We start from the raw sequence: 27,571 nt of genomic DNA on the forward strand, positions 1-27,571 counted from the left end.
ATGAATTCGGATGGAGCTGCGAAGGGGCTACATTACAAGACCATAACAGGTCAGTTTCAAAAGAAGTAAAAGGAAAGGTGATGTTCATTTGGCTAAAAAAGAAGTCATAAGCATAGAAGAAGTGACGCTCCCCCTGGATCAAGACTGGAAAGCAGACTCTATCGCCAGAATCAGGTGCTACCAACTCATAATTGCCCTCCTGATCTGCACTGCTACAGACATGATAATGCTTTTTAAGCGTCGCACAAAATTCTAAATCAATTAAAGAAACACACAGCAAGACAAGAGAGTCCAGCCAATCGGACATCCCTTCGGGAAGCTCAGAAGAGGCCTCGACAATATTTTTTCGGGAAGACATGGCCAACTAATCCTACAAAGCAAGAAAAAAGATTGGGTTACTAAAAAGGTAAAGACATCCCAGACGAAATCAAAACAACTCGGACAGCACATTCCAGCGCGGTACAGACAAAAAGGAAAATCCAGGACACAACCCAGAGTCCAGGGGTATCCTTTGGAGGTAATCAGGGAATAAAGATTCAGGAAAATCCACATGACTAATGTCTCAGCAAAAACCCTTTCCAAGAAAAAACTAACGTCTCAGCAGAAACCCTTTCCAAGAAAAATAAACCCAAAGACGATCAAAAAAGCCATCAAAAGGAGCAAACTCTCTCAAAACAAACAAAGTTCAGCAAAACAGGAGTGGCATACGAAGCCCTAAAAAGCAAAATCAGGAGAAAACACCCAGAAGCATACATAAAGGCAATAAGAAGACCAGAAGGCATGCATCACAGTGATAAACCGAGCGTGATAATATACAAAGATCCAAGCTTTCCAACATGCACTTAGTCAGAACTTCAAAAAAAAGATACGGAGCAGCAAAATAGACGACAGAAGAAAAAGAAAAACCAACCTGAAAAAGGAGAAGAATGCGGAAGAGGGTTGAAGACGAAGAGGCCAGAAGCTGCCGTCGGAAGCACTCACGATCGCCGAAACCACGTTGAGACACCAAGAAACATAAGCTTTCAGGGGAAAACAAAAGTGAGAAAGAAAAGGGGAAGTTACAGAAAGGAGAAAAAACCGTCTCCATGTGTGAAGTTCAAAATAAAAGAAGCAAGAGAAACGGGGCATTGAAAACCAATTAATGGGGCATTAAAAACCCTCGCGCATTCCCAAGGCCAGGGTACCAAATGCAAAAGCGCGCGCTTTCAGAGGAAACGGAACAAAAACGTTCCGTATTCAAAAAAGGAGAACTCTACAAAAAGAAATCGACAAAATGCTCGAGTTCGGCTTCACCAAAGAAGGATCAAAGTCCTAAAACTAAACACTCAACCTCAAAAAGGAAGACCGAGCTCGAGCAAGGGCACTGTTCATATCCTGGGTCGAACTATCTGACCCGGGATGTTCTACAGACAAAGCGACTGACCTCTTCAGGTCAGGACAACCCGACCTCTTCTCAAAGAGCTCGGCCAAGTCACAGGAAGGCCCAAACAAAGGGCCCAAATAGAGGAACACGTCCCAAATCCAAGGGCAGCCCAAGCCCGTAGAGATAAAGGCGGTTCCCTTGAAGATAAGAGGACCCCAGTCAAAGATAAGATAAAGATAAGATAAGATAACTAACTTATCTCATCTAAAGAGGTCACTCTACACCATTATAAATACACTGGAGCACCCAGGTATAACTCATACTCTGATTCTACTCAATACCTGCTTAATACCCTTACTAACTTAAGCATCGGAGTCCCTTGCAGGTACCCTCCACCCTCCGGGGACGAAGGATCAGCATCATCACCAAGTCGGACACAACACCCCCGACCCGCACAGAAGATCTCGTCCGAGATCGACCTACAGTTTCAGGTAACCCCTAGAACAGGTACCGAGGTACATATGGTGACCACTTGCATCTGTCAGATCTCGAACCGCAACATAATCAGCACGGTGATCTTATGCATTATCAGAAGAATCAACAAGTACAACCACCGCCACCACTATTGCCACCGCAACCACCACCGTCCCCTCACAAACACAGGTACAGGAAGAGGCTGAGCCATTCACTCCATACATTCCTGACACGTATTCTGTAGATTACTTCACACTACCAGTACATCAACAGTATTAAAGTGTCCCGCACCAAGAATCAGGTGAATAAGGTTTGTCTAGCCAGCTGCTTGGATTCATGGCTCCTGTGCCAGGTTACTCACATCCAGCTTACGGAGACATTCCCACCGACCAGAGGGCCCAATCGAGTGGGATTGCTCCAGGTAGATTGTCATTGGATGAGGCCTCGACAGCTCACTTCCTCTGATACCTTTGAAGGTAGACTTTCTGTTGACTCAAGTAGGAGTGATGATGCCACGAGGGGGATCATACAGAGCAGAAATTCACATCCTTTTCTGATGGGTCTATGGTGCACGAAATTGTGATCATCAATGGCGCCATCAACATGGTACGCTCAATTGCAATCTCAATTCTTTATCACAACTTCGCACAACTAACCAGCAAGTGCACTGGGTCGTCCAAGTAATAAACCTTACGCGAGTAAGGGTCGATCCCACGGAGATTGTTGGTATGAAGCAAGCTATGGTCATCTTGTAAATCTCAGTCAGGCAGATTCAAATGGTTATGGAGGATTAATGATTAAAAGATGAATAAGACATAAAATAAAGATAGAGATACTTATGTAATTCATTGGTGAGAATTTCAGATAAGCGTATGGAGATGCTTTGTCCCTTCCGTCTCTCTGCTTTCCTACTGTCTTCATCCAATCCTTCTTACTCCTTTCCATGGCAAGCTGTATGTTGGGCATCACCGTTGTCAATGGCTACAGTCCCGTCCTCTCAGTGAAAATGTTCAACGTACTCTGTCACAGCACGGCTATTCATCTGTCGGTTTTCGATCATGTCGGAATAGAATCCAGTGATTCTTTTGCGTCTGTCACTAACGCCCCACAATCGCGAGTTTGAAGCTTGTCACAGTCATTCAATCCCTGAATCCTACTCAGAATACCACAGACAATGTTTAGACCTTCCGGATTCTCAAGAATGTCCGCCAATGGATTCTAGCTTATACCACGAAGATTCTGATTAAGGAATCCAAGAGATATCCACTCAATCTAAGGTAGAACGGAGGTGGTTGTCAGGCACACGTTCATAGGTGAGAATGATGATGAGTGTCACAGATCATCACATTCATCAAGTTGAGGAACAAGTGATATCTTAGAACAAGAATAAGCTGAATTGAATAGAAGAACAATAGTAATTGCATTAATATTCGAGGTACAGCAGAGCTCTACACCTTAATCTATGGTGTGTAGAAACTCTACCGTTGAAAATACATAAGAATAAGATTTAGGCATGGTCGAATGGCCAGCCTCCCAAAGAGGGTTCAATCATAAAAACATGATCAAAAGATGATCCGAAGATTGAAAGATTTCCCCTAATACAATAGCAAAAGGTCCTATTTATAGAGAACTAGTAGCCTAGGGTTTACAGAAATGAGTAAATGACGTAAAAATCCACTTCCGGGTCCACTTGGTGCGTGCTTGGGCTGAGCATTGAAGCTTCCATGTGTAGAGACTTTTCTTGGAGTTAAACGCCAGCTTTTGTGCCAGTTTGGGCGTTTAACTCCCACTTTTGTGCCAATTCCGGCGTTTAACGCCGGGAATTCTGAAGCTGACTTGGAACGCCTGTTTGGGCCATTAAATCTCGGGCAAAGTATAGACTATTATATATTGCTGGAAAGCCCTAGATGTCTACTTTCTAACGCAATTAAGAGCGCGCCAATTGGGCTTCTGTAGCTCCATAAAATCTACTTCGAGTGCAGGAAGGTCAGAATCCAACAGCATCTGCAGCCCTTTTCAGCCTCTGAATCATATTTTTGCTCAGGTCCCTCAATTTCGGCCAGAAAATACCTGAAATCACAGAAAAACACACAAACTCATAGTAAAGTCCAGAAAAGTGGATTTTAAATAAAAACTAATAAAAATATAATAAAAACTAACTAAAACATACTAAAAGCATACTAAAAACAATGCCAAAAAGCGTATAAATTATCTGCTCATCACAACACCAAACTTAAATTGTTGCTTGTCCCCAAGCAACTGAAATTCAATAGGATAAAAAGAAGAGAATATACAATGAATTCCAAAAATATCTATGAAGATCAGTATTAATTAAATGAGCGGGGCTTTTAGCTTTTTGCCTCTGAACAGTTTTGGCATCTGGTGGACGAAATTGTGATCAACAATATTGGCTCTTTGGTATGTGCATTTATTAACTCAGCACTTTCTTTCCACAACTCTGTTCAACTAACCAGCAAGTGTACTGGGTCGTCCAAGTAATAAACCTTACGTGAGTAAGGGTCGATCCTACAGAGATTGTTGGTATGAAGCAAGCTATGGTCACCTTGTAAATCTCAGTTAGGCAGAATAAATTGATTCATGATAGGTTCGAAAATTAATAATAAACAGAAAATAAAATAGGATAGAAATACTTATGTAAATCAATAGTGGGAATTTCAGATAGGCGTATGGGGATGCTGTGCTCCTCTTGAATCTCTACTTTCTTATTACGTTCATCCAATCCTTCTTACTCCTTTCCATGGCAAGCTGTATGTAGGGCATCACCGTCGTCAATGGCTACTTTTCATCCTCTCGGGAAAATGGTCCTTTGCGCTGTCACTGCATGGCTAATCGTCTGGAGGCATCACCCTTGCCGATGGCTACATCCCATCCTCTCAGTGAAAATGGTCCAAATGCTCTGTCACAGCACGGCTAATCATCTGTCGGTTCTCAATCAGGTTGGAATAGAATCCCTTGATTCTTTTGCGTCTGTCACTAACGCCCAGCCTTCAAGAGTTTAAGCTCGTCACAGTCATTCAATACCGGAATCCTACTCGGAATACCACAGACAAGGTTAGACTTTCCGGATTCCCGGGATCCTACTCGGAATACCACAGACAAGGTTAGACTTTTCGGATCCCCATGAATGCCGCCATCTATCTAGCTTATACCACGAAGATTCTGTTGGGAAATCTAAGAGATATGCGCCCGGCCTAAAGTAGAACGGAAGTAGTTGTCAGTCACGTGCGTTCATAGGTGAGAATGATGATGAGTGTCACGGATCATCACATTCATCAAGTTGAAGTGCAATGTATATCTTGGAATAAGAATAAAAGAGAATTGAATAGAAAGTAATGGTAATTGTATTGAAACTTGAGGTACAGCAGAGCTCCACACCCTTAATCTATGGTGTGCAGAAACTCCACCGTTGAAAATACATAAGTGAAAGGTTCAGGCATGGCCGAATGGCCAGCCCCCATGGTCTAAGGACTAGGCATCTAGAGAGATGTTCCTCAGATCTAAAGTGATCAAAAGATGTCTAATACAATAGTAAATTATCCTATTTATACTAGACTAGCTACTAGGGTTTACATGAGTAAGTAATTGATGCATAAATCTACTTCTGGGGCCCACTTGGTGTTTGCTTGGGCTGAGCTTGATCTATCCACGAGCTGAGGCTTTTCTTGGAGTTGAATGCCGAGTTATAGCGTGTTTCTGGCGTTCAACTCCGGGTTATGACGTGTTTCTGGCGTTTAACTCCAGACAGCAGCATGTCTTTGGCGTTGAGCGCCACTTTACATCGTCAATTCCCGAACAAAGCATGGACTATTATATATTTCTGGAAAGCTCTGGATGTCTACTTTCCAACGCCGTTGAGTGCGCGTCATTTGGAGTTCTGTAGCTCCAGAAAATCTATTTCGAGTGCAGAGAGGTCAGAATCCAACAACATCAGCAGTCCTTTTGTCAGCCTTTTTCAGAGATTTGCTCAAGTCCCTCAATTTCAGCCAGAAATTACCTGAAATTAAAGAAAAACACACAAACTTATAGTAAAGTCCAGAAATGTGAATTTAACATAAAAACTAATGAAAATATTCCTAAAAGTAGCTTGAACTTACTAAAAACTACCTAAAAACAATGCCAAAAAGCGTATAAATTATCCGCTCATCACAACACCAAACTTAAATTGTTGCTTGTCCCCAAGCAACTGAAAATCAATTAGGATAAAAAGAAGAGAATATACTATAAATCCTAAAATATCAATGAATATTAATTCTAATTAGATGAGCGGGACTTGTAGCTTTTTGCTTCTAAACAGTTTTGGCATCTCACTTTTTCCTTTGAAGTTTAGAATGATTGGCTTCTCTAGGAACTTAGATTTTCGGATAGTGTTATTGAATTTCCTAGTTAAGCATGTTGATTCTTGAACACAGCTACTTATGAGTATTGGCCGTGGCCCTAAGCACTTTGTTTTCCAGTATTACCACCGGATACATAAATGCCACAGACACATGACTGGGTGAACCTTTTCAGATTGTGACTCAGCTTTGCTAGAGTCCCCAGTTAGTGGTGTCCAGAGCTCTTAAGCACACTCTTTTGCTTTGGATCCTTTTTACCCTTGCCTTTTGGTTTTAAGGGCTATTGGTTTTTTCTGCTTGCTTTTTCTTTTTCTTTTTTTTTTTCTTTTTCTTTCTAATTTTTTTTCGCAACTTTTTGCTTTTTCACTGCTTTTTCTTGCTTCAAGAATCAATTTTATGATTTTTCAGATCATCAATAACATTTCTCTTTGTTCATCATTCTTTCAAGAGCCAACCGTTTTAACATTCATAAACAACAAGATCAAAAATATGCACTGTTCAAGCATTCATTCAGAAAACAAAAAGTATTGTCACCACATCAATATAATTAAACTAAATTCAAGGATAAATTCGAAATTCATGTACTTCTTGTTCTTTTGAATTAAAGCATATTTCATTTAAGAGAGGTGAAGGATTAATGGATTTTATTCATAGCTTTAAGACATGGTTACTACATACTAATGATCATGAAGTAGAGACACAAAACATAGATAAACATAACATAGAAACCGAAAAACAGAAAGAAATAAGAACAAGGAATGAGTCCACCTTAGTGGCGTCTTCTTCTTGAAGGACCAACAATGTCCTTAAGCTCTTCTATGTCCCTTCCTTGCCTTTGTTGCTCCTCCCTCATTGCTCTTTGATCTTCTCTTATTTCATGGAGAATGATGGAGTGCTCATGATGTTCCACCCTTAATTGTTCCACATTGTGGCTTAAATCTTCTAAGGAAGTGTTAAGTTGTTCCCAATAGTTGTTGGGAGGAAAGTGCATCCCTTGAGGCATCTCAGGGATTTCTTGATGGTGAGCTTCCTCATGCATCTCTTGAGAACCGTGGAGGGTCTCTCTTGCTTGCTCCATCCTCTTCTTGGTGATGGGCTTATCCTCTTCAATGGAGATGTCTCCTTCTATGATAACTCCAGCTGAGTAACATAGATGGCAAATAAGGTGAGGAAAAGCTAGCCTTACCATGGTGGAGGGCTTTTCGGCTATTTTGTAGAATTCATTGGAGATGATTTCATGAACTTCTACTTCCTCTCCAATCATGATGCTATGAATCATGATGGCCCGATCCACAGTAACTTCAGATCGGTTGCTAGTGGGAATGATGGAGCGTTGAATGAAATCCAACCATCCTCTAGCCACAGGCTTGAGGTCCAGTTTTCTTAGTTGAACTGGCTTGCCTTTGGAGTCTCTTTTCCATTGAGCTCCTTCCACACATATGTCCATAAGGACTTGATCCAACCTTTGATTAAAGTTGACCCTTCTAGTGTAGGGGCGTACATCTTCTTGCATCATGGGCAAGTGGAACGCCAACCTTACATTTTCCGGACTAAAATCTAAGTATTTCCCCCGAACCATTGTGAGATAATTCTTTGGACTCGGGTTCATACTTTGATCATGGTTCCTAGTGATCCATGCATTGGCATAGAACTCTTGAACCATTAAGATTCCGACTTGTTGCATGGGGTTGGTTAGGACTTCCCAACCTCTTCTTCGGATCTCATGTCGGATTTCCAGATACTCATTTTTCTTGAGCTTGAAAAGGACCTCAGGGATCACCTTCTTCTTTGCCACAACATCATAGAAGTGGTCTTGATGGCTTTTGGAGATGAATCTTTCCATCTCCCATGACTCGGAGGTGGAAGCTTTTGTCTTCCCTTTTCCTTTTCTAGAGGATTCTCCGGCCTTAGGTGCCATTGATGGTAATGGAAAAACAAAAAGCTTATGCTTTTACCACACCAAACTTAGAATATTGCTCGCCCTCGAGCAAGAGAAGAAAGAAGAGAAGAAGAAGAAGAAAAAAATATTGAGGAGAAGGGGGAGGGTGGGTTTCGGCCAAGGTATAGAAGAGGGTGTTGTGTTGTGTGAAAATGAAGTGGAATGGAGGGGTTTATATAGGGAAAGGGGAGAGGGTAGGTTCAGCCATTTTAGGGTGGGTTTGGGTGGGAAAGTGTTTTTGAATTTTGAGGGTAGGTGGGGTTTATGGGAAAAAGTGGATGGATGTGAGTGGTGAAGAGGTGATGAGGAAGAGAGATTGAGGTGATTGGTGAAGTTGTTGGGAAGTGTGACATGGGGGAGAGTGTAATAGGATTAGGAGGTAAGGTGAGAATATGTTAGGTGGGGATCCTGTGGGGTCCACAGATCCTGAGGTGATCCTGTGGGGTCCACAGATCCTGAGGTGTCAAGGAATTCCATCCCTGCACCAAATAGGCATGTAAAATGCCTTTGCATACCATTCTGGCGTTTAAACTCCGAGGTGATGCACGTTCTGGGCGTTCAACGCCCATGTAAAGCATGTTCTGGGCGTTCAACGCCCATATGTAGCATGTTTCTGGCGTTGAACGCCAGTTCCATGCTTGTTACTGGCGTTCAGCGCCAGCTTTTCTCAAGGCACATTCCTGGCGTTCAAATGCCAGAATGTTGCTTGTTTCTGGCGTTCAGCGCCAGATTCATGCTCTGTTCTGGCGTTGAACACCAGCCAGATGCTACTTACTGGCGTTGAACGCCAGTCTGCCCTTCCTCCAGGGTGTGATTTTTCTTCTGCTGTTTTTGCTTCTGTTTTTAATTTTTTATATTTTTTTTCGTGACTCCACATGATCATGTACCTAATAAAACACAAAATAACAATAAAATAAAATAAAATAAAAATTAGATAAATAAAATTGGGTTGCCTCCCAACAAGCGCTTCTTTAATGTCAATTGCTTGACAGTGGGCTCTCATGGAGCCATAAGGTGATCAGGTCAATGTTGTATAGTCCCAACACCAAACTTAGATTTTGGATATGGGGTTTTAACACCAAACTTAGAGTTTGGTTGTGGCCTCCCAACACCAAACTTAGAGTTTGACTGTGGGGGCTCTTCTTGACTCTGAACTGAGAGAAGCTCTTCATGCTTACTCTCTTTTGTCACAGAGGGATGGCCATGTGCCTTAAACACAAGGTAGTCCCCATTCAATTGAAGGACTAATTCACCTCTGTTGACATCTATCACAGCTCCTGCTGTGGCTAGAAAAGGTCTTCCAAGGATGATGCATTCATCCTCTTCCTTCCTAGTGTCTAAGATTATGAAATCAGCAGGGATGTAAAGGCCTTCAACCTTTACTAACACGTCCTCTACTATTCCATAAGCTTGTCTCAATGACTTGTCTGCCAGTTGTAATGAGAACAAGGCAGGTTGTACCTCAATGATCCCCAGCTTCTCCATTACAGAGAGTGGCATAAGATTTATCCCTGACCCCAGATCACATAGAGCTTTTTCAAAGGTCATGGTGCTTATGGTACAAGGTATTAAGAACTTGCCAGGATCTTGTCTCTTTTGAGGTAAAATTTGCTGAATCCAGTTATCTAGTTCACCAATGAGCAAGGGAGGTTCACTTTCCCCAGTCTCATTACCAAACAACTTGGCATTCAGCTTCATGATAGCTCCTAAATATTGAGCAACTTGCTCTCCAGTCACATCTTCATTCTCTTCAGAGGAAGAATAGTCTTCAGAGCTCATGAATGGCAGAAGGAGATTTAATGGAATCTCTATGGTCTCTATATGAGCCTCAGATTCCGTTGGATCCTTAATAGGAAACTCCTTCTTGCTTGAGGGACGTCCCAGGAGGTCTTCCTCACTAGGATTTTCGTCCTTCTCCTCCCTTGTACATTCGGCCATATTGATCACTTCAATGGCCTTGCACACTCCTTTTGGATTTTCTTCTGTATTGCTTGGGAGAATACTGGGAGGAGTTTCAATGACTTTCTTACTCAGCTGGCCTACTTGTGCCTCCAGATTTCTGATGGAGGATCTTGTTTCACTCATGAAACTGAAAGTGGCCTTTGACAGATCAGAGACTAGATTGGCTAAATTAGAAGTGTTTTGTTCAGAATTCTCTGTCTGTTGCTGAGAAGATGATGGAAAAGGCTTGCTATTGCTCAGCCTACTGCGTCCACCATTGTTAAAGCCTTGTTGAGGCTTCTGTTGATCCTTCCATGAGAAATTTAGATGATTTCTCCATGATGAATTATAGGTGTTTCCATAAGGTTCACCCATGTAATTTACCTCTGCTATTGCAGGGTTTTCAGGATCATAAGCTTCTTCAGAAGCTGCCTCTTTAGTACTGTTGGATGCATTTTGCCATCCATTCAGACTTTGAGAAATCATGTTGACTTGCTGAGTCAACACTTTGTTCTGAGCCAATATGACATTCAGAGCATCAATTTCAAGAACTCCCTTCCTCTGAGGCGTCCCATTATTCATGGAATTCCTTTCAGAAGTGTACATGAATTGGTTATTTGCAACCATGTCAATGAGTTCTTGAGCTTCTGCAGGCGTTTTTTTTAGGTGAATGGATCCACCTGCAGAATGGTCCAATGACATTTTCGAAATTCAGATAGACCATAATAGAATATATCTAATATGGTCCATTCTGAAAACATGTCAGATGGACACCTTTTGGTTAGCTGCTTGTATCTTTCCCAAGCTTCATAGAGGGATTCACCATCTTTTTGCTTGAAGGTTTGAACATCCACTCTAAGCTTGCTCAGATTTTGAGGAGGAAAGAATTTATCCAAGAAAGCCGTGACCAGCTTATCCCAGGAGTCCAGGCTATCTTTAGGTTGTGAGTCTAACCATATTCTAGCTCTGTCTCTTATAGCAAAAGGAAAAAGCATGAGCCTGTAGACTTCAGGATCTACTCCATTTGTCTTAACAGTCTCACAGATCTGCAAGAACTCAGTTAAAAACTGGTAAGGATCTTCAGATGGAAGTACATAGAACTTGCAGTTTTGTTGCATTAAGGCAACTAGCTGAGGCTTTAGCTCAAAATTGTTTGCTCCAATGGCAGGAATGGAGATGCTTCTTCCATCAAATTTGGACGTTGGCTTTGTGAAGTCACCAAGCATTCTCCTTGCATTATTGTTGTTGGGTGCGGCTGCCATCTCCTTCTCTTGTTCTAATGTTTCTGAAAGGTTATCTTTAGATTGTTGTAGTCTAGCTTCTCTGAGTTTTCTCTTCAGAGTCCTTTCAGGTTCAGGATCAATTTCAACAAGAGTGCCTTTTTCTTTGTTCCTGCTCATATGAAAGAGAAGAAAACAAGAAGAGAAGAGGAATCCTCTATGTCACAGTATAGAGATTCCTTTATGTTAGTAGAAGAAGAAAGGGGAGAAGAATGTAGAAGAGTGGGTTCGGATATTTAGATGGAGAGAGGTGAATAGAAGTGTTAGTAATTAAATAATTAAATAGAATAAGTGAGAAGGGATAGAAAATTCAAAAATAATTTTAAAAAGGGGTTAGTGATTTTCGAAAATTAAAGGAAGAATTAAAATTAAAATTAAAATTTGAAATAATTAGCTAATTAAAAGAATTTTGAAAAAGAGGTGAGATATTTTCGAAAATTAAAGAGGGAAAGTAGTTAGGTGGTTTTGAAAAAGATAAGAAACAAACAAAAAGTCAAATAATTGGTTGAAAAAGATATTGAAATCAAATTTGAAAAGATAAGAAGATAAGAAGATAGATAAGATATTTTGAAATCAAATTTTTGAAAAAGATAAAATTTTTGAAAAAGATAAAAAGATTTAATTTTTAAATTTAAAATTACTTACTTCACTAACAAAAAACTACAAGATAAGATTTTAGAACTTAAAGATTGAACTTTTCATAACAAGAAAGTATCAAACTTCAATTTTTTGACTCAATCACATTAATTGTTAGTGAGTTTTCGAAAATATGATATAAAGATAAAAAAAATATTTTGAAAATATTTTGAAAAAGATTTTTGAATTTTTTGAAAAATAGAAAAAAAATGAAAAAGATATAATTTTTGCAAAAGATTTTGAAAAGATAAGATTTTTAAAATTGAAAATTTGACTTGACTTGTAAGAAACAACTAATTTTGAAAATTTTGACTAAGTCAACTCAAATTTTCGAAAATTATGAGAAAAATAAGGAAAAGATATTTTTTGATTTTTTTGAATTTTTAATTATGAGAGAGAAAAACACAAACATGACCCAAAACATAAAAATTTTGGATCAAACACATAATGCATACAAGAACACTATGAATGTCAAGATGAATACCAAGAACACTTTGAAGATTATGATGAACATCAAGAACATATTTTTGAAAAATTTTTGATGCAAAGAAAACATGCAAGACACCAAACTTAGAAATTTTTAATGCATGGACTCTAACAAACAAAAAATGCATATGAAAAATAACAAACAACACAAAATAAGAAAACATCAAGATCAAACAAGAAGACTTTGTCGAGAACAACTTGAAGATCATGAAGGACACTATGAATGCATGGAATTTTCGAAAAAAAATAATGCATAGATTTTAAAAACATGCAATTGACACCAAACTTAAAAATTGACTCAAGACTCAAACAAGAAACACAAAATATTTTTTATTTTTATGATTTTATTAATTTTTTTGGATTTTTATTAATTTTTTCGAAAATAAAGTTTGGAAAAACGAAAAAATAAAAGAAAAATTTTGAAAAAGATTTTTGAAAAGAAAATTACCTAATCTGGGCAACAAGATGAACCGTCAGTTGTCCATACTCGAACAATCCCCGGCAACGGCGCCAAAAACTTGGTGGACGAAATTGTGATCAACAATATTGGCTCTTTGGTATGTGCATTTATTAACTCAGCACTTTCTTTCCACAACTCCGTTCAACTAACCAGCAAGTGTACTGGGTCGTCCAAGTAATAAACCTTACGTGAGTAAGGGTCGATCCCACAAAGATTGTTGGTATGAAGCAAGCTATGGTCACCTTGTAAATCTCAGTTAGGCAGATTAAATTGATTCATGATAGGTTCGAAAATTAATAATAAACAGAAAATAAAATAGGATAGAAATACTTATGTAAATCAATAGTGGGAATTTCAGATAGGCGTATGGGGATGCTGTGCTCCTCTTGAATCTCTACTTTCTTATTACGTTCATCCAATCCTTCTTACTCCTTTCCATGGCAAGCTGTATGTAGGGCATCACCGTCGTCAATGGCTACTTTTCATCCTCTCGGGAAAATGGTCCTATGCGCTGTCACTGCATGGCTAATCGTCTGGAGGCATCACCCTTGCCGATGGCTACATCCCATTCTCTCAGTGAAAATGGTCCAAATGCTCTGTCACAGCACGGCTAATCATCTGTCGGTTCTCAATCAGGATGAAATCGAATTCCTTGATTCTTTTGCGTCTGTCACTAACGCCCAGCCTTCAGGAGTTTGAAGCTCGTCACAGTCATTCAATACCGGAATCCTACTCAGAATACCACAAACAAGGTTAGACTTTCCGGATTCCGGGGATCCTACTCGGAATACCACAGACAAGGTTAGACTTTCCAGATCCCCATGAATGCCGCCATCTATCTAGCTTATACCACGAAGATTCTGTTGGGGAATCTAAGAGATATGTGCCCGGCCTAAAGTAGAATGGAAGTGGTTGTCAGTCACGCGCGTTCATAGGTGAGAATGATGATGAGTGTCACGGATCATCACATTCATCAAGTTGAAGTGCAACGTATATCTTGGAATAAGAATAAAAGAGAATTGAATAGAAAGTAATGGTAATTGTATTGAAACTTGAGGTACAGCGGAGCTCCACACCCTTAATCTATGGTGTGCAGAAACTCCATCGTTGAAAATACATAAGTGAAAGGTTCAGGCATGGCCGAATGGCCAGCCCCCATGGTCTAAGTACTAGGCGTCCAGAGAGATGTTCCTCAGATCTAAAGTGATCAAAAGATGTCTAATACAATAGTAAATTATCCTATTTATACTAGACTAGCTACTAGGGTTTACATGAGTAAGTAATTGATGCATAAATCCACTTCCGGGGCCCACTTGGTGTATGCTTGGGCTGAGCTTGATCTATCCACGAGCTGAGGCTTTTCTTGGAGTTGAACGCCGAGTTATAGCGTGTTTCTGGCGTTCAACTCCGGGTTATGACGTGTTTCTGGCGTTTAACTCCAGACAGCAGCATGTACTTGGCGTTGAGCGCCACTTTACATCGTCAATTCCCGAATAAAGTATGGACTATTATATATTGATGGAAAGCTCTGGATGTCTACTTTCCAACGACGTTGAGAGCGCGCCATTTGGAGTTCTGTAGCTCCAGAAAATCCATTTCGAGTGAAGGGAGGTCAGAATCCAACAGCATCAGCAGTCCTTTTGTCAGCCTTTTTCAGAGTTTTGCTCAAGTCCCTCAATTTCAGCCAGAAATTACCTGAAATTACAGAAAAACACACAAACTCATAGTAAAGTCCAGAAATGTGAATTTAACATAAAAACTAATGAAAATATCCCTAAAAGTAGCTTGAACTTACTAAAAACTACCTTAAAACAATGCCAAAAAGCGTATAAATTATCCGCTCATCAGCATCTCACTTTATCCTTTGAAGTTCAGAATGATTGGCTTCTATAGGAACTCAGAATCCGGATAGTGTTATTGATTCTCCTAGTTAAGTATGATGATTCTTGAACACAGCTACTTTATGAGTCTTGGCCGTGGGCCAAAGCACTCTGTTTTCCAGTATTACCACCAGATACATCCATGCCACAGACACATAACTGGGTGAACCTTTTTAGATTGTGACTCAGCTTTGCTAGAGTCTCCAATTAGAGGTGTCCAGGGTTCTTAAGCACACTCTTTTTGCTTTGGATCATGACTTTAACCGCTCAGTCTCAAGTTTTCACTTGACACCTTCACGCCACAAGCACATGGTTAGGGACAGCTTGATTTAGCCGCTTAGGCCAGGATGTTGTTCCTGTAGGCCCTCCTATCCACTGATGCTCAAAGCCTTGGATCCTTTTTATTATTCTTGCCTTTTGGTTTAAAGGGCTATTGGCTTTTTCTGCTTGCTTTTTTTTTTGAATTCACTGCTTTTTCTTGCTTCAAGAATCATTTTTATGATTTTTCAGATCCTCAGTAACATGTCTCCTTTTTCATCATTCTTTCAAGAGCCAACAATTTTAACATTCATGAACAAAAAATTCAAAAGACATATGCACTGTTCAAGCATACATTCAGAAATTAAAAGTATTGCCACCACATCAAAATAATTAATCTGTTATAAAATTCGAAATTCATGCAATTCTTCTCTTTTTCAATTAAGAACATTTTTCATTTAAGAAAGGTGATGGATTCATAGGACATTCATAACTTTAAGGCATAGACACTAAGACACTAATGATCATAAGACACAAACATAAATAAAACATAAAGCATAATTTTTGAAAAACAGAAAAATAAAGAACAAGGAGATTAAACAACGGGTCCACCTTAGTGATGGCGGCTTGTTCTTCCTCTTGAAGATCTTATGGAGTGCTTGAGCTCCTCAATGTCTCTTCCTTGCCTTTGTTGCTCCTCTCTCATGATTCTTTGATCTTCTCTAATTTCATGGAGGAGGATGGAATGTTCTTGGTGCTCCACCCTTAGTTGTCCCATGTTGGAACTCAATTCTCCTAGGGAGGTGTTAATTTGCTCCCAATAGTTTTGTGGAGAAAAGTGCATCCCTTGAGGCATCTCAGGGATTTCATGAGGAGGAATTTCCTCATGTCCATGAGTGGGATCTCTTGTTTGCTCCATCCTCTTCTTAGTGATGGGCTTGTCCTCATCAATGAGGATGTCTCCCTCTATGTTAATTCCAACTGAATTACAGAGGTGACAAATGAGATGAGGAAAGGCTAACCTTGCCAAGGTAGAGGACTTGTCCGCCACCTTATAAAATTCTTGGGATATAACCTCATGAACTTCTACTTCCTCTCCAATCATGATAGCCCGATCTATAGTAGCTTTGGACCAGTTGCTAGTGGGAATGATTGAGTGTTGGATAAACTCCAACCATCCCCTAGCCACGGGCTTGAGGTCATGCCTTCTCAGTTGAACCGGCTTCCCTCTTGAATCTCTCTTTCATTGAGCGCCCTCTTCACAAATGTTTATGAGGACTTGGTCCAACCTTTGATCAAAGTTGACCCTTCTGGTGTAGGGGTGTTCATCTCCTTGTATCATGGGCAAGTTGAATGCCAACCTTACATTTTTCGAACTAAAATCTAAGCATTTTCCCCGAACCATTGTAAGCCAATTCTTTGGGTCCGGGTTCACACTTTGATCATGGTTCTTAGTGATCCATGCATTGGCATAGAACTCTTAAACCATTAAGATTCTGACTTGTTGAATGGGGTCGGTAAGAACTTCCCAACCTCTTCTTTGGATCTCATGTTGGATCTCCAGATATTCACTCTTTTTGAGTTTGAAAGGGACCTCGGGGATCACCTTCTTCATGGCCACAACTTCATAGAAGTGGTCTTGATGCACCATTGAGATGAATCTCTCCATCTCCCATGACTCGGAGGTGGAAGCTTTTGCCTTTCCTTTCCTCTTTCTAGAGGTTTCTCCGGCCTTAGGTGACATAAATGGTTATGGGAAAACAAAAAGCAACGCTTTTACCACACCAAACTTAGAAGGTTTGCTCGTCCTCGAGCAAAAGAGGAAAGAAAAGAGTAGAAGAAGAAGAAATAGAGGAGATGGAGGGGGCTTTTGTGGTTCGGCTGAGGGGGAGAAGTAGTGTTTAGGTTGTGTGAAAATGAAGGAGTGAAGAAGGGTTTATATAGGGGTGGAGAGAGGGGTAGGATTCGGCCATTATGGTTGGGTTTGGGAGGGAAAGTGGTTTGAATTTGGATGGTGGGGTTTGTGGGGTTTTATGAAGGATGGATGTGAGTGGTGAAGAGAATGGTGGGATTTGATAGGTGAGTGGTTTTTTTTTTGGAAGAGGTATTGAGGTGATTGGTGAATGGGTGAAGAAGAGAGAGAGTGGTGGGTAGGTGGGGATCCTGTGGGGTCCACAGATCCTGAGGTGTCAAGGATAGCTCATCCATGCACCAAGTGGCGTGCAAAATGCCCTTTCTGCCAATCCTGGCGTTAAACGCCGGGCTGCTGCCCTTTTCTGGCGTTAAACGCCAGTTTCTTGCCCATTCCTGGCATTAAACGCCAGTACAGTGCCCCTTTCTGGCGTTAAACACCCAGAATGGTGCCAGACTGGGCGTTAAACGCCCATTTGCTGCCCTTACTGGCGTTTAAATGCCAGCAAGTTTTTCCTCCAGGGTGTGCTGTTTTTCATTCTATTTTTGCTTTTTCAATTGTTTTTGTGACTTTACATGATCATCAACCTATAGAAAACATAAAATAACAATGGAAAATAGATAAATATAACATTGGGTTGCCTCCCAACAAGCGCTTCTTTAATGTCAGTAGCTTGACAGTGGGCTCTCATGGAGCCTCACGGATGTTCAGAGTAATGTTAGAACCTCCCAACACCAAACTTAGAGTTTGAATGTGGGGTTCAACACCAAACTTAGAATTTGGTTGTGGCCTCCCAGCACCAAACTTAGAGTTTGACTGTGGGGGCTCTGTTTGACTCTGTTTTGAGAGAAGCTCTTCATGCTTCCTCTCCATGATTACAGAGGGATATCCTTGAGCCTTAAACACAAAGGATTCTTCATTCACTTGAATGATCAATTCTCCTCTATCAACATCAATCACAGCCTTTGCTGTGGCTAGGAAGGGTCTGCCAAGGATGATGGATTCATCCATGCACTTCCCAGTCTCTAGGACTATGAAATCAGCAGGGATGTAATGGTCTTCAATCTTTACCAGAACATCCTCTACAAGTCCATAAGCTTGTTTTCTTGAATTGTCTGCCATCTCTAGTGAGATTCTTGCAGCTTGTACCTCAAAGATCCCTAGCTTCTCCATTACAGAGAGAGGCATGAGGTTTATGCTTGACCCTAGGTCACACAGAGCCTTCTCGAAGGTCATGGTGCCTAATGTGCAAGGTATTGAGAACTTCCCAGGGTCCTGTCTCTTTTGAGGTAATCTCTGCCTAGTCAAGTTATCCAGTTCTTTGGTGAGCAAAGGGGGTTCGTCCTCCCATGTCTCATTACCAAATAACTTGTCATTTAGCTTCATGATTGCTCCAAGGTACTTAACAACTTGCTCTTTAGTGACATCTTCATCCTCTTCAGAGGAAGAATACTCATCAAAGCTCATGAATGGCAGAAGTAAATTCAATTGGATCTCTATGGTCTCAGTGTGAGCCTCAGATTCCCATAGTTCTTCATTAGGGAACTCATTGGAGGCCAGTGGACGTCCATTGAGGTCTTCCTCAGTGGCGATCACTGCCTCTTCCTCCTCTCCAAATTCGGCCATGTTGATGGCCTTACACTCTCCTTTTGGATTCTCTTCTGTATTGCTTGGAAGAGTACTAGGAGGGAGTTCAGTAACTTTCTTACTCAGCTGACCCACTTGTGCCTCCAAGTTTCTAATGGAGGACCTTGTTTCAGTCATGAAACTTTGAGTGGTTTTGATTAGATCAGAGACCATGGTTGCTAAGTCACAGTGGCTCTGCTTAGAATTCTCTGTCTGTTGGTGAGAAGATGATGGAAAAGGCTTGCCATTGCTAAACCTGTTTCTTCCACCATTATTGTTGTTGAAACCTTGTTGAGGTCTCTGTTGATCCTTCTATAAGAGATTTGGATGATTTCTCCATGAAGGATTATAGGTGTTTCCATAGGGTTCTCCCATGTAATTCACCTCTTCCATTGATGGGTTCTTAGGATCATAAGCTTCTTCTTCAGATGAAGCATCCTTAGTACTGCTTGGTGCAGCTTACATTTCAGACAGACTTTGAGAAATCATATTGACTTGCTGAGTCAATATTTTATTCTGAGCCAATATGGCATTCAGAGTATCAATCTCAAGAACTCTTTTCTTCTGATTCATCCCATTGTTCACAGGATTCCTTTCAGAAGTGTACATGAATTAGTTATTTGTAACCATTTTAATGAGTTCTTGAGCTTCTGCAGGCATCTTCTTCAGATGAAGAGATCCTCCAGCAGAGCTGTCCAATGACATCTTGGACAGTTCAGACAGACCATCATAGAAGATACCTATGATGCTCCATTCAGAAAGCATGTCAGAAGGACACTTTCTGATCAATTGTTTGTATCTTTCCCAAGCTTCATAGAGGGATTCACCTTCCTTCTGTCTGAAGGTTTGGACTTTCACTCTAAGCTTACTCAATTTTTGAGGTGGAAAAAACTTTGCCAAGAAGGCATTGACTAGCTTTTCCCAAGAGTTCAGGCTTTCTTTAGGTTGTGAGTCAAACCATATCCTAGCTCTATCTCTTACAACAAAAGGGAATAGCATAAGTCTGTAGACCTCAGGGTCAACCCCATTGGTCTTGACAGTGTCACAAATTTACAAGAATTCAGCTAAAAACTGATGAGGATCTTCCAATGGAAGTCCATGGAACTTGCAATTCTGTTGCATTAGAGAAACTAATTGAGGCTTAAGCTCAAAGTTGTTTGCTCCAATGGCAGGGATAGAGATGCTTCTCCCATAGAAGTCGGGAGTAGGTGCAGTAAAGTCACCCAGCACCTTCCTTGCATTGTTGGCATTGTTGTTGTTTTCGGCTGCCATGTCTTCTTTTTGTTTGAAGATTTCTGTTAGGTCCTCTACAGAAAGTAGTGCTTTAGCTTCTCTAGCTTTTCGGTCCTTCAGGTTGGGTCAGCCTCAACAAATGCTTTGTCTTTGCTCCTGCTCATATGAAAGATTAGAGAACAAGAAAATATGGAATCCTTTATGTCACAGTATAGAGATTCCTTGAGATGTCAGAGGAAAAGAAGAATAGAAGGAGGAGGTAGAAGAAGAGGAATTCGAACTTATCAAGAGAGATAGAGTTCGAATTGTTGATAGTGGAGGAGTGTTAGTCCTTAAAGAAGGATGTGAATGAGAGAAGGGGGAAGAATTTTCGAAAATAAATTAAAGATTTTGAGGAAATTTGAAAAATTGAAGAATGATTTTCGAAATTTAAAGTTGGGAAGAATAAAGTGATTTTTGAAAATCTTTTGAAATTAGAAATCAAAAAGATTGAAAATTATTTGGAAAAAGATGTGATTAAGAAGATATAATTGAAGAGTTATGGTTTTAAAAAGATATGATTGAAAAGATATGATTGAGAAACAATTTAAAAAGATTTGATTTTTAAAATTAATGACTTGGCTAATAAGACATTTAAAAGATATGATTCAAACATTAAACCTTTCTTAACAGAAAAGGCAACATACTTGAAATGTTGAATCAAATCATTAAATTGTAGGCAAGTATTTTTGAGAATGGAAAGAAATTGATTTTGAAAATATATGATTGAAAAGATATGGTTTGAAAAAGATTTGATTTTGAAAAATTATGAAAACTTGAAAATAAAATTTGGATTAAAAACAAAATCTTCCCTCTTGTATCATCCTGGCGTTAAACGCCCAGAATGGTATCCATTCTGGCGTTTAACGCCCAAAATGCTACCCTTTTGGGCGTTAAACGCCCAGTCAGATACCCTGGCTGGCGTTTAAATGCCAGTTTTCCTTCTTCATTGGGCGTTTTGAACGCTCAGCTTTTTCTGTGTAATTTCTCTGCTGCATATTCTGAATCTTCAATTCTCTGTATTATTGATTTGAAAAGACACAAATTAAAATTTTTTTTGAATTTTTAATGATGAGGAATAATCAAAATGCAAGTAAGATCAAATAAACAATGCATGCAAGACACCAAACTTAGAAGTTTGTATACTATTGACACTAACAAATTGAGAATGCATATGAGAAACAACAAAACACTCAAGACAAGAGAATTTAAAGATCAGAGCAAGGAAATCATCAAGAACAACTTGAAGATTAATGAAGAACATAATGCATGTAATTTTCGAAAATTAGAAGAATAAAGACATGCAATTGACACCAAACTTAAAATTAGACACTAGACTCAAACAAGAAACATAAAAAATATTTTTGATTTTAAGATTTTATAAATTTTTTTTTGTGCTTTTTCGAAAATTGAGTGGAAAAGAAAAACAAGGGTTCAAAATTCTTAATGAGAATTCCAGGAATCATTGCAATGCTAGTCTAAGACTCCGGTCCAGGAATTAGACATGACTTCACAGCCAGCCAAGCTTTCAGTGAAAGCTCCGGTCCAAAACACTAGACATGGCCAATGGCCAGCCAAGCTTTAGCAGATCATTGCTCACAACAGCAAAATTGATAGAAATCAAACAAGCTCTTATGATAATAAGTTGAAACCTCGGTCCAAAAGATTAGACATGGCTTCACAGCCAGCCATACTTCAACAAATCATCATGAAACTCTAGAATCCATTCTTAAAAACTCTGAAGAACAAAATAGAAAAAAGCTTAGACATAAAATAAAATTACCTAATCTAAGCAACAAGATGAACCGTCAGTTGTCCAAACTCAAACAATCCTCGGCAACGGAGCCAAAAACTTGGTGCACGAAATTGTGATCATCAATGATGCCATCAACATGGTACGCTCAATTGCAATCTCAACTCTTTATCACAACTTCCCACAACTAACCAGCAAGTGCATTAGGTCGTCCAAGTAATAAACCTTACGCGAGTAAGGGTCGATCCCACGGAGATTGTTGGTATGAAGCAAGCTATGGTCATCTTGTAAATCTCAGTCAGGCGGATTCAAATGGTTATGGAGGATTAATGATTAAAAGATGAATAAGACATAAAATAAAGATAGAGATACTTATGTAATTTATTGGTGAGAATTTCAGATAAGCGTATGGAGATGCTTTGTCCCTTCCGTCTCTCTGCTTTCCTACTGTCTTCATCCAATCCTTCTTACTCCTTTCCATGGCAAGCTGTATGTTGGGCATCACCATTGTCAATGGCTACAGTCCCGTCCTCTCAGTGAAAATGTTCAACGCGCTCTATCACAGCACAGCTATTCATCTGTCGGTTCTCGATCATGTCGGAATAGAATCCAGTGATTCTTTTGCGTCTGTCACTAACGCCCCACAATCGCGAGTTTGAAGCTCGTCACAGTCATTCAATCCCTGAATCCTACTCAGAATACCATAGACAATGTTTAGACCTTTCGGATTCTCAAGAATGGCCGCCAATGGATTCTAGCTTATACCACAAAGATTCTTATTAAGGAATCCAAGAGATATCCATTCAATCTAAGGTGGAACGGAGGTGGTTGTCAGGCACACGTTCATAGGTGAGAATGATGATGAGTGTCACAGATCATCACATTCATCAAGTTGAGGAACAAGTGATATCTTAGAACAAGAATAAGCTGAATTGAATAGAAGAACAATAGTAATTTCATTAATACTCGAGGTACACCAGAGCTCCACACCTTAATCTATAGTGTGTAGAAACTCTACCGTTGAAAATACATAAGAACAAGGTCTAGGCATGGCCGAATGGCCAGCCTCCCAAAAAGGGTTCAATCATAAAAACATGATCAAAAGATGATCCGAAGATTGAAAGATTCCCCCTAATACAATAGCAAAAGGTCCTATTTATAGAGAACTAGTAGCCTAGGGTTTACAGAAATGAGTAAATGACGTAAAAATCCACTTCCGGGCCCACTTGGTGTGTTCTTGGGCTGAGCATTGAAGCTTCCATGTGTAGAGACTTTTCTTGGAGTTAAACGCCAGCTTTTGTGCCAGTTTGGGCGTTTAACTCCCACTTTTGTGCCAGTTTCGGCGTTTAACGCCGGGAATTCTGAAGCTGAATTGGAACGCCTGTTTGGGCCATCAAATCTCGGGCAAAGTATGGATTATAATATATTGCTGGAAAGCCCTGGATGTCTACTTTTCAACGCAATTAAGAGTGCGCCAATTGGGCTTCTGTAGCTCCAGAAAATCCACTTCGAGTGCAGGGAGGTCAGAATCCAACAGCATCTGTAGCCCTTTTCAGCCTCTGAATCAGATTTTTGCTCAGGTCCCTCAATTTCAGCCAGAAAATACCTGAAATCACAGAAAAACACACAAAATCATAGTAAAGTCCAGAAAAGTGAATTTTAAATAAAAACTAATAAAAATATAATAAACACTAACTAAAACATACTAAAAGCATACTAAAAACAATGCCAAAAAGCGTATAAATTATCTGCTCATCAGTCTAATTCAAGAGAGATACCAGGCAGTTGATGAGGACGATGATGACTTTTTGGTTGACCATCCAGATGGGGATGAGGATGCGGATGAGGACGAGGATGAGGACGATGATGAGGATGAAGAGGATGATGAGGATGATGATGATAGGGGTAATGGTCTAGATGATGGTTCAGCGCCTAGTGCAGGTAAAACAATTTATTAGTTAGACTAGTTTGATTTGATTTGATTAGTTGGTTATGGAATTAGTTGGTTTGATAAGATTTGATTATTTTATTTGATTAGTTGGTTATTGAATTAGTCGGTTATCGAATTAGTTGATTTGATTAGTTGGTTACTGAATTGGTTAGTTATTGATTATTTGATTTGATTACTTGATTTGATTAGTTGGTTATCGAATTAGTTGAAATGATTATTTGGTTATTGATAATTTGATTTGATTAGTTGATTTGATTAGTTGGTTATCAAATTAGTTGATTTGATTAGTTGGTTATTGAATTATTTAGTTATTGATTATTTTATTTGATTAGTTGGTTATTGAATGTTTTCATAGGTACAACCACTAGCGAAAAAGGAAAAGGATACAACCTTAGAGTTGATCCCCCACGTCGGAGCACTAGTCGATATACCTGATGAGCGGATAATTTATACGCTTTTTGGCATTGTTTTTATGTAGTTTTTAGTAAGTTCAATCTACTTTTAGGGATGTTTTCATTAGTTTTTATGTTAAATTCACATTTCTGGACTTTACTATGAGTTTGTGTGTTTTTCTGTGATTTCAGGTAATTTCTGGCTGAAATTGAGGGACTTGAGCAAAACTCTGAAAGAAGGCTGACAAAAGGACTGCTGATGCTGTTGGAATCTGACCTCCCTGCACTCGAAATGGATTTTCTGGAGCTACAGAACTCCAAATGGCGCCCACTCAACGGAGTTGGAAAGTAGACATCCAGAGCTTTCCAGCAATATATAATAGTTCATACTTTATTCGGTAATTGATGATGTAACTTGGCGTTGAACGCCAAGTACATGCTGCTGTCTGGAGTTAAACGCCAGAAACACGTCATGATCCGAAGTTGAACGCCCAAAACACGTTATAACTTGGAGTTCAACTCCAAGAAAAGCCTCAGCTCGTGGATAGATCAAGCTCAGCCCAAGCATACACCAAGTGGGCCCCAGAAGTGGATTTATGCATCAATTACTTACTCATGTAAACCCTAGTAGCTAGTTTAGTATAAATAAGACTTTTTACTAATGTATTAGTCGTCTTTTGACCACGTTTCATCTTTGGTCTCAGTTTTGTTTTATTCTTCATCTTAGGAGGCCATTGATCACGTTTTGGGGGCTGGCCATTCGGCCATGCCTGAACCTTTCACTTATGTATTTTCAACGGTGGAGTTTCTGCACACCATAGATTAAGGGTGTGGAGCTCTGCTGTACCTCAAGTTTCAATACAATCACTATTACTTTCTATTCAATTCTCTTTTATTCTTATTCCAAGATATAAGTTGCACAACACTTTGATGAATATGATAATCCGTGACACTCATCATCATTCTCACTTATGAACGCGCGTGACTGACGACCACTTCCATTCTACCTTAGGCAGGGCGCATATCTCTTAGATTCCCCAACAGAATCTTCGTGGTATAAGCTAGATAGATGGCGGCATTCATGGGGATCCGGAAAGTCTAACCTTGTCTGTGGTATTTCGAGTAGGATCCCGGGAATCCAGAAAGTCTAACCTTGTCTGTGGTATTCTGAGTAGGATTCCGGTATTGAATGACTGTGACGAGCTTCAAACTCCTGAAGGCTGGGCGTGATGACAAACACAAAAGAATCAAGGGATTCTACTCCAACTTGATTGAGAACCGACAGATGATTAGCCGTGCTGTGACAGAGCATTTGGACCATTTTCACTGAGAGGATGGGATGTAGCTATCAACAAGGGTGATGCCTCCAGACGATTAGCCGTGCAGTGACAGCGCATAGGACCATTTTCCCGAGAGGATTAAAAGTAGCCATTGATGATGGTGATGCCCTACATACAGCTTGCCATGGAAAGGAGTAAGAAGGATTGGATGAAAGCAATAAGAAAGTAGAGATTCGAAAGGATTCCAGCATCTCCACCCGCCTATCTGAAATTCCCACTATTGATTTACATAAGTATTTCTATCCCTTTTTATTTTCTATTTATTATTAATTATTCGAAAATCCATAAACCAATTTAATCTGCCTAACTGAGATTTACAAGGTGACCATAGTTTGCTTCATACCAACAATCTCTGTGGGATCGACCCTTACTCGCGTAAGGTATTACTTGGACGACCCAGTATACTTGCTGGTTAGTTGAACGGAGTTGTGTCCACACATAAGTGCCATAATAATGATTCCATACAACAACAAAGAATACTACATTGATGTGATCACAATTTCGTCCACCAAGTTTTTGGCGCCGTTGCCAGGCATTGTTCGAGTATGGACAACTGACGGTTCATCTTGTTGCTCAGATTAGGTAATTTTCTTTTCAAAAATCTTTTTCAAAATTTTTCTTTTATTTTTCGTTTTTCTAAACTTTATTTTCGAAAAAATTAATAAAAATCCAAAAAAATTAGAAAATCATAAAAATAAAAAATACTTTGTGTTTCTTGTTTGAGTCTTGAGTCAACTTTTAAGTTTGGTGTCAATTGCATGCTTTAAAAAAATTTTTTTTCTTTCTTGCATTTTTCGAAAATTTCATGCATTCATAGTGTTCTTCATGATCTTCAAGTTGTTCTTGATAAGTCCTCTTGTTTGATCTTGATGTTTTCTTGTTTTGTGTTGTTTGTTGTTTTTCATGTGCATTTTTCGTTTGTTAGAATCCATACATTAAAGATTTCTAAGTTTGGTGTCTTGCATATTTTCTTTGCATCAAAAATTTTTCAAAATTATGTTCTTGATGTTCATCATGATCTTCAAAGTGTTCTTGGTGTTCATCTTGACATTCATAGTGTTCTTGCATGCATTCTTTGTTTTGATCCATAAAGAAAAGAGAAAAACACAAAAATGACATTTTTATTTTTTTTCTCTCTCATAATTAAAAATTAAAAAATCAAAAATATATCTTTTCCTTTTTTCTCTCCAAATTCTCAAAATTTTGGGTTGACTTGGTCAAAAATTTTCAAAATTAGTTGTTTCTTACAAGTCAAGTCAAATTTTCAATTTTAAAAATCTTATCTTTTCAAAATCTTTTTCAAAAATTATATCCTTTTCATTTTTTTTCTATTTTTCGAAAATTTCAAAAATCTTTTTCAAAATATTTTCAAAATCTTTTTCTTATCTTTATATCAAATTTTCGAAAATTAGCTAACAATTAATGTGATTGATTCAAAAATTTGAAGTTTGTTACTTGCTTGTTAAGAAAGGTTCAATCTTTAAGTTCTAGAATCTTATCTTTTAGTTTCTTGTTAGTAATTAATTTTAATTTAAAAATTAAATCTTTTTCAAACATATCTTATCATATCTTTTATATCTTATCTTTTTCAAAATTTTATCTTTTTCAAAATTTGATTTCAAAATATCTTATCTAACTTCTTATCTTCTAATCTTTTCAAATTTTGATTTTAATATCTTTTTCAACTAACTATTTGACTTTTTGTTTGTTTCTTATCTTTTTCAAAACCACCTAACTACTTTTCCCTCTTTAATTTTCGAAAATATCTCACCTCTTTTTCAAAAATTCTTTTTATTCTAAATTTTAATTTTAATTATATCTTATATTTAATTTTCGAAAATTACTAACCCCTTTTTCAAAATTATTTTCGAAATTCTCCCTCTCTTTTCTTATTCTATTTAATTATTTATTTACTAACACTTCTCTTCACCTCTCTTCATCTAAAAAATCCAAACCATTCTTCTTCATTCTTCTTCTCTTTCTTTTTCTACTAACATAAAGGAATCTCTATACTGTGACATAGAGGATTCCTCTTCTTTTCTTGTTTTCTTCTCTTTCATATGAGCAGGAACAGGGAAAAAGGTACTCTTGTTGAAATTGATCCTGAAGCTGAAAGGACTCTGAAAAGGAAACTAAGAGAAACTAAATTACAACAATCCAGAAACAACCTTTCAGAAATTTTCGAACAAGAGAAGGAGATGGCAGCCGAAAATAATAATAATGCAAGGAGAATGCTTGGTGACTTCACAAAGC

General features: G+C 39.0%; 1 protein-coding gene and 1 non-coding gene across 2 annotated transcripts; both read left to right on the plus strand.

Annotated features, from left to right (window-relative positions):
* LOC130934481 (uncharacterized) lies at positions 1 to 24,021 on the plus strand. Its single transcript, XM_057864046.1, has 5 exons — positions 1 to 49; positions 1,956 to 2,098; positions 2,190 to 2,313; positions 23,460 to 23,576; positions 23,942 to 24,021. Exons 1-5 carry the CDS (start codon positions 1 to 3, stop codon positions 24,019 to 24,021), a joined length of 513 nt encoding a protein of 170 aa, XP_057720029.1.
* Positions 19,370 to 19,477, plus strand: LOC130938461 (small nucleolar RNA R71). The gene has a single exon (XR_009069625.1). It is a non-coding gene; the product is annotated as a small nucleolar RNA R71 (small nucleolar RNA).
* Positions 24,022 to 27,571: the final 3,550 nt, after the last annotated feature.

The sequence above is a fragment of the Arachis stenosperma genome, chromosome 6, assembly GCF_014773155.1.
Source record: "Arachis stenosperma cultivar V10309 chromosome 6, arast.V10309.gnm1.PFL2, whole genome shotgun sequence".
NCBI classification, from domain to species: domain Eukaryota; kingdom Viridiplantae; phylum Streptophyta; class Magnoliopsida; order Fabales; family Fabaceae; genus Arachis; species Arachis stenosperma.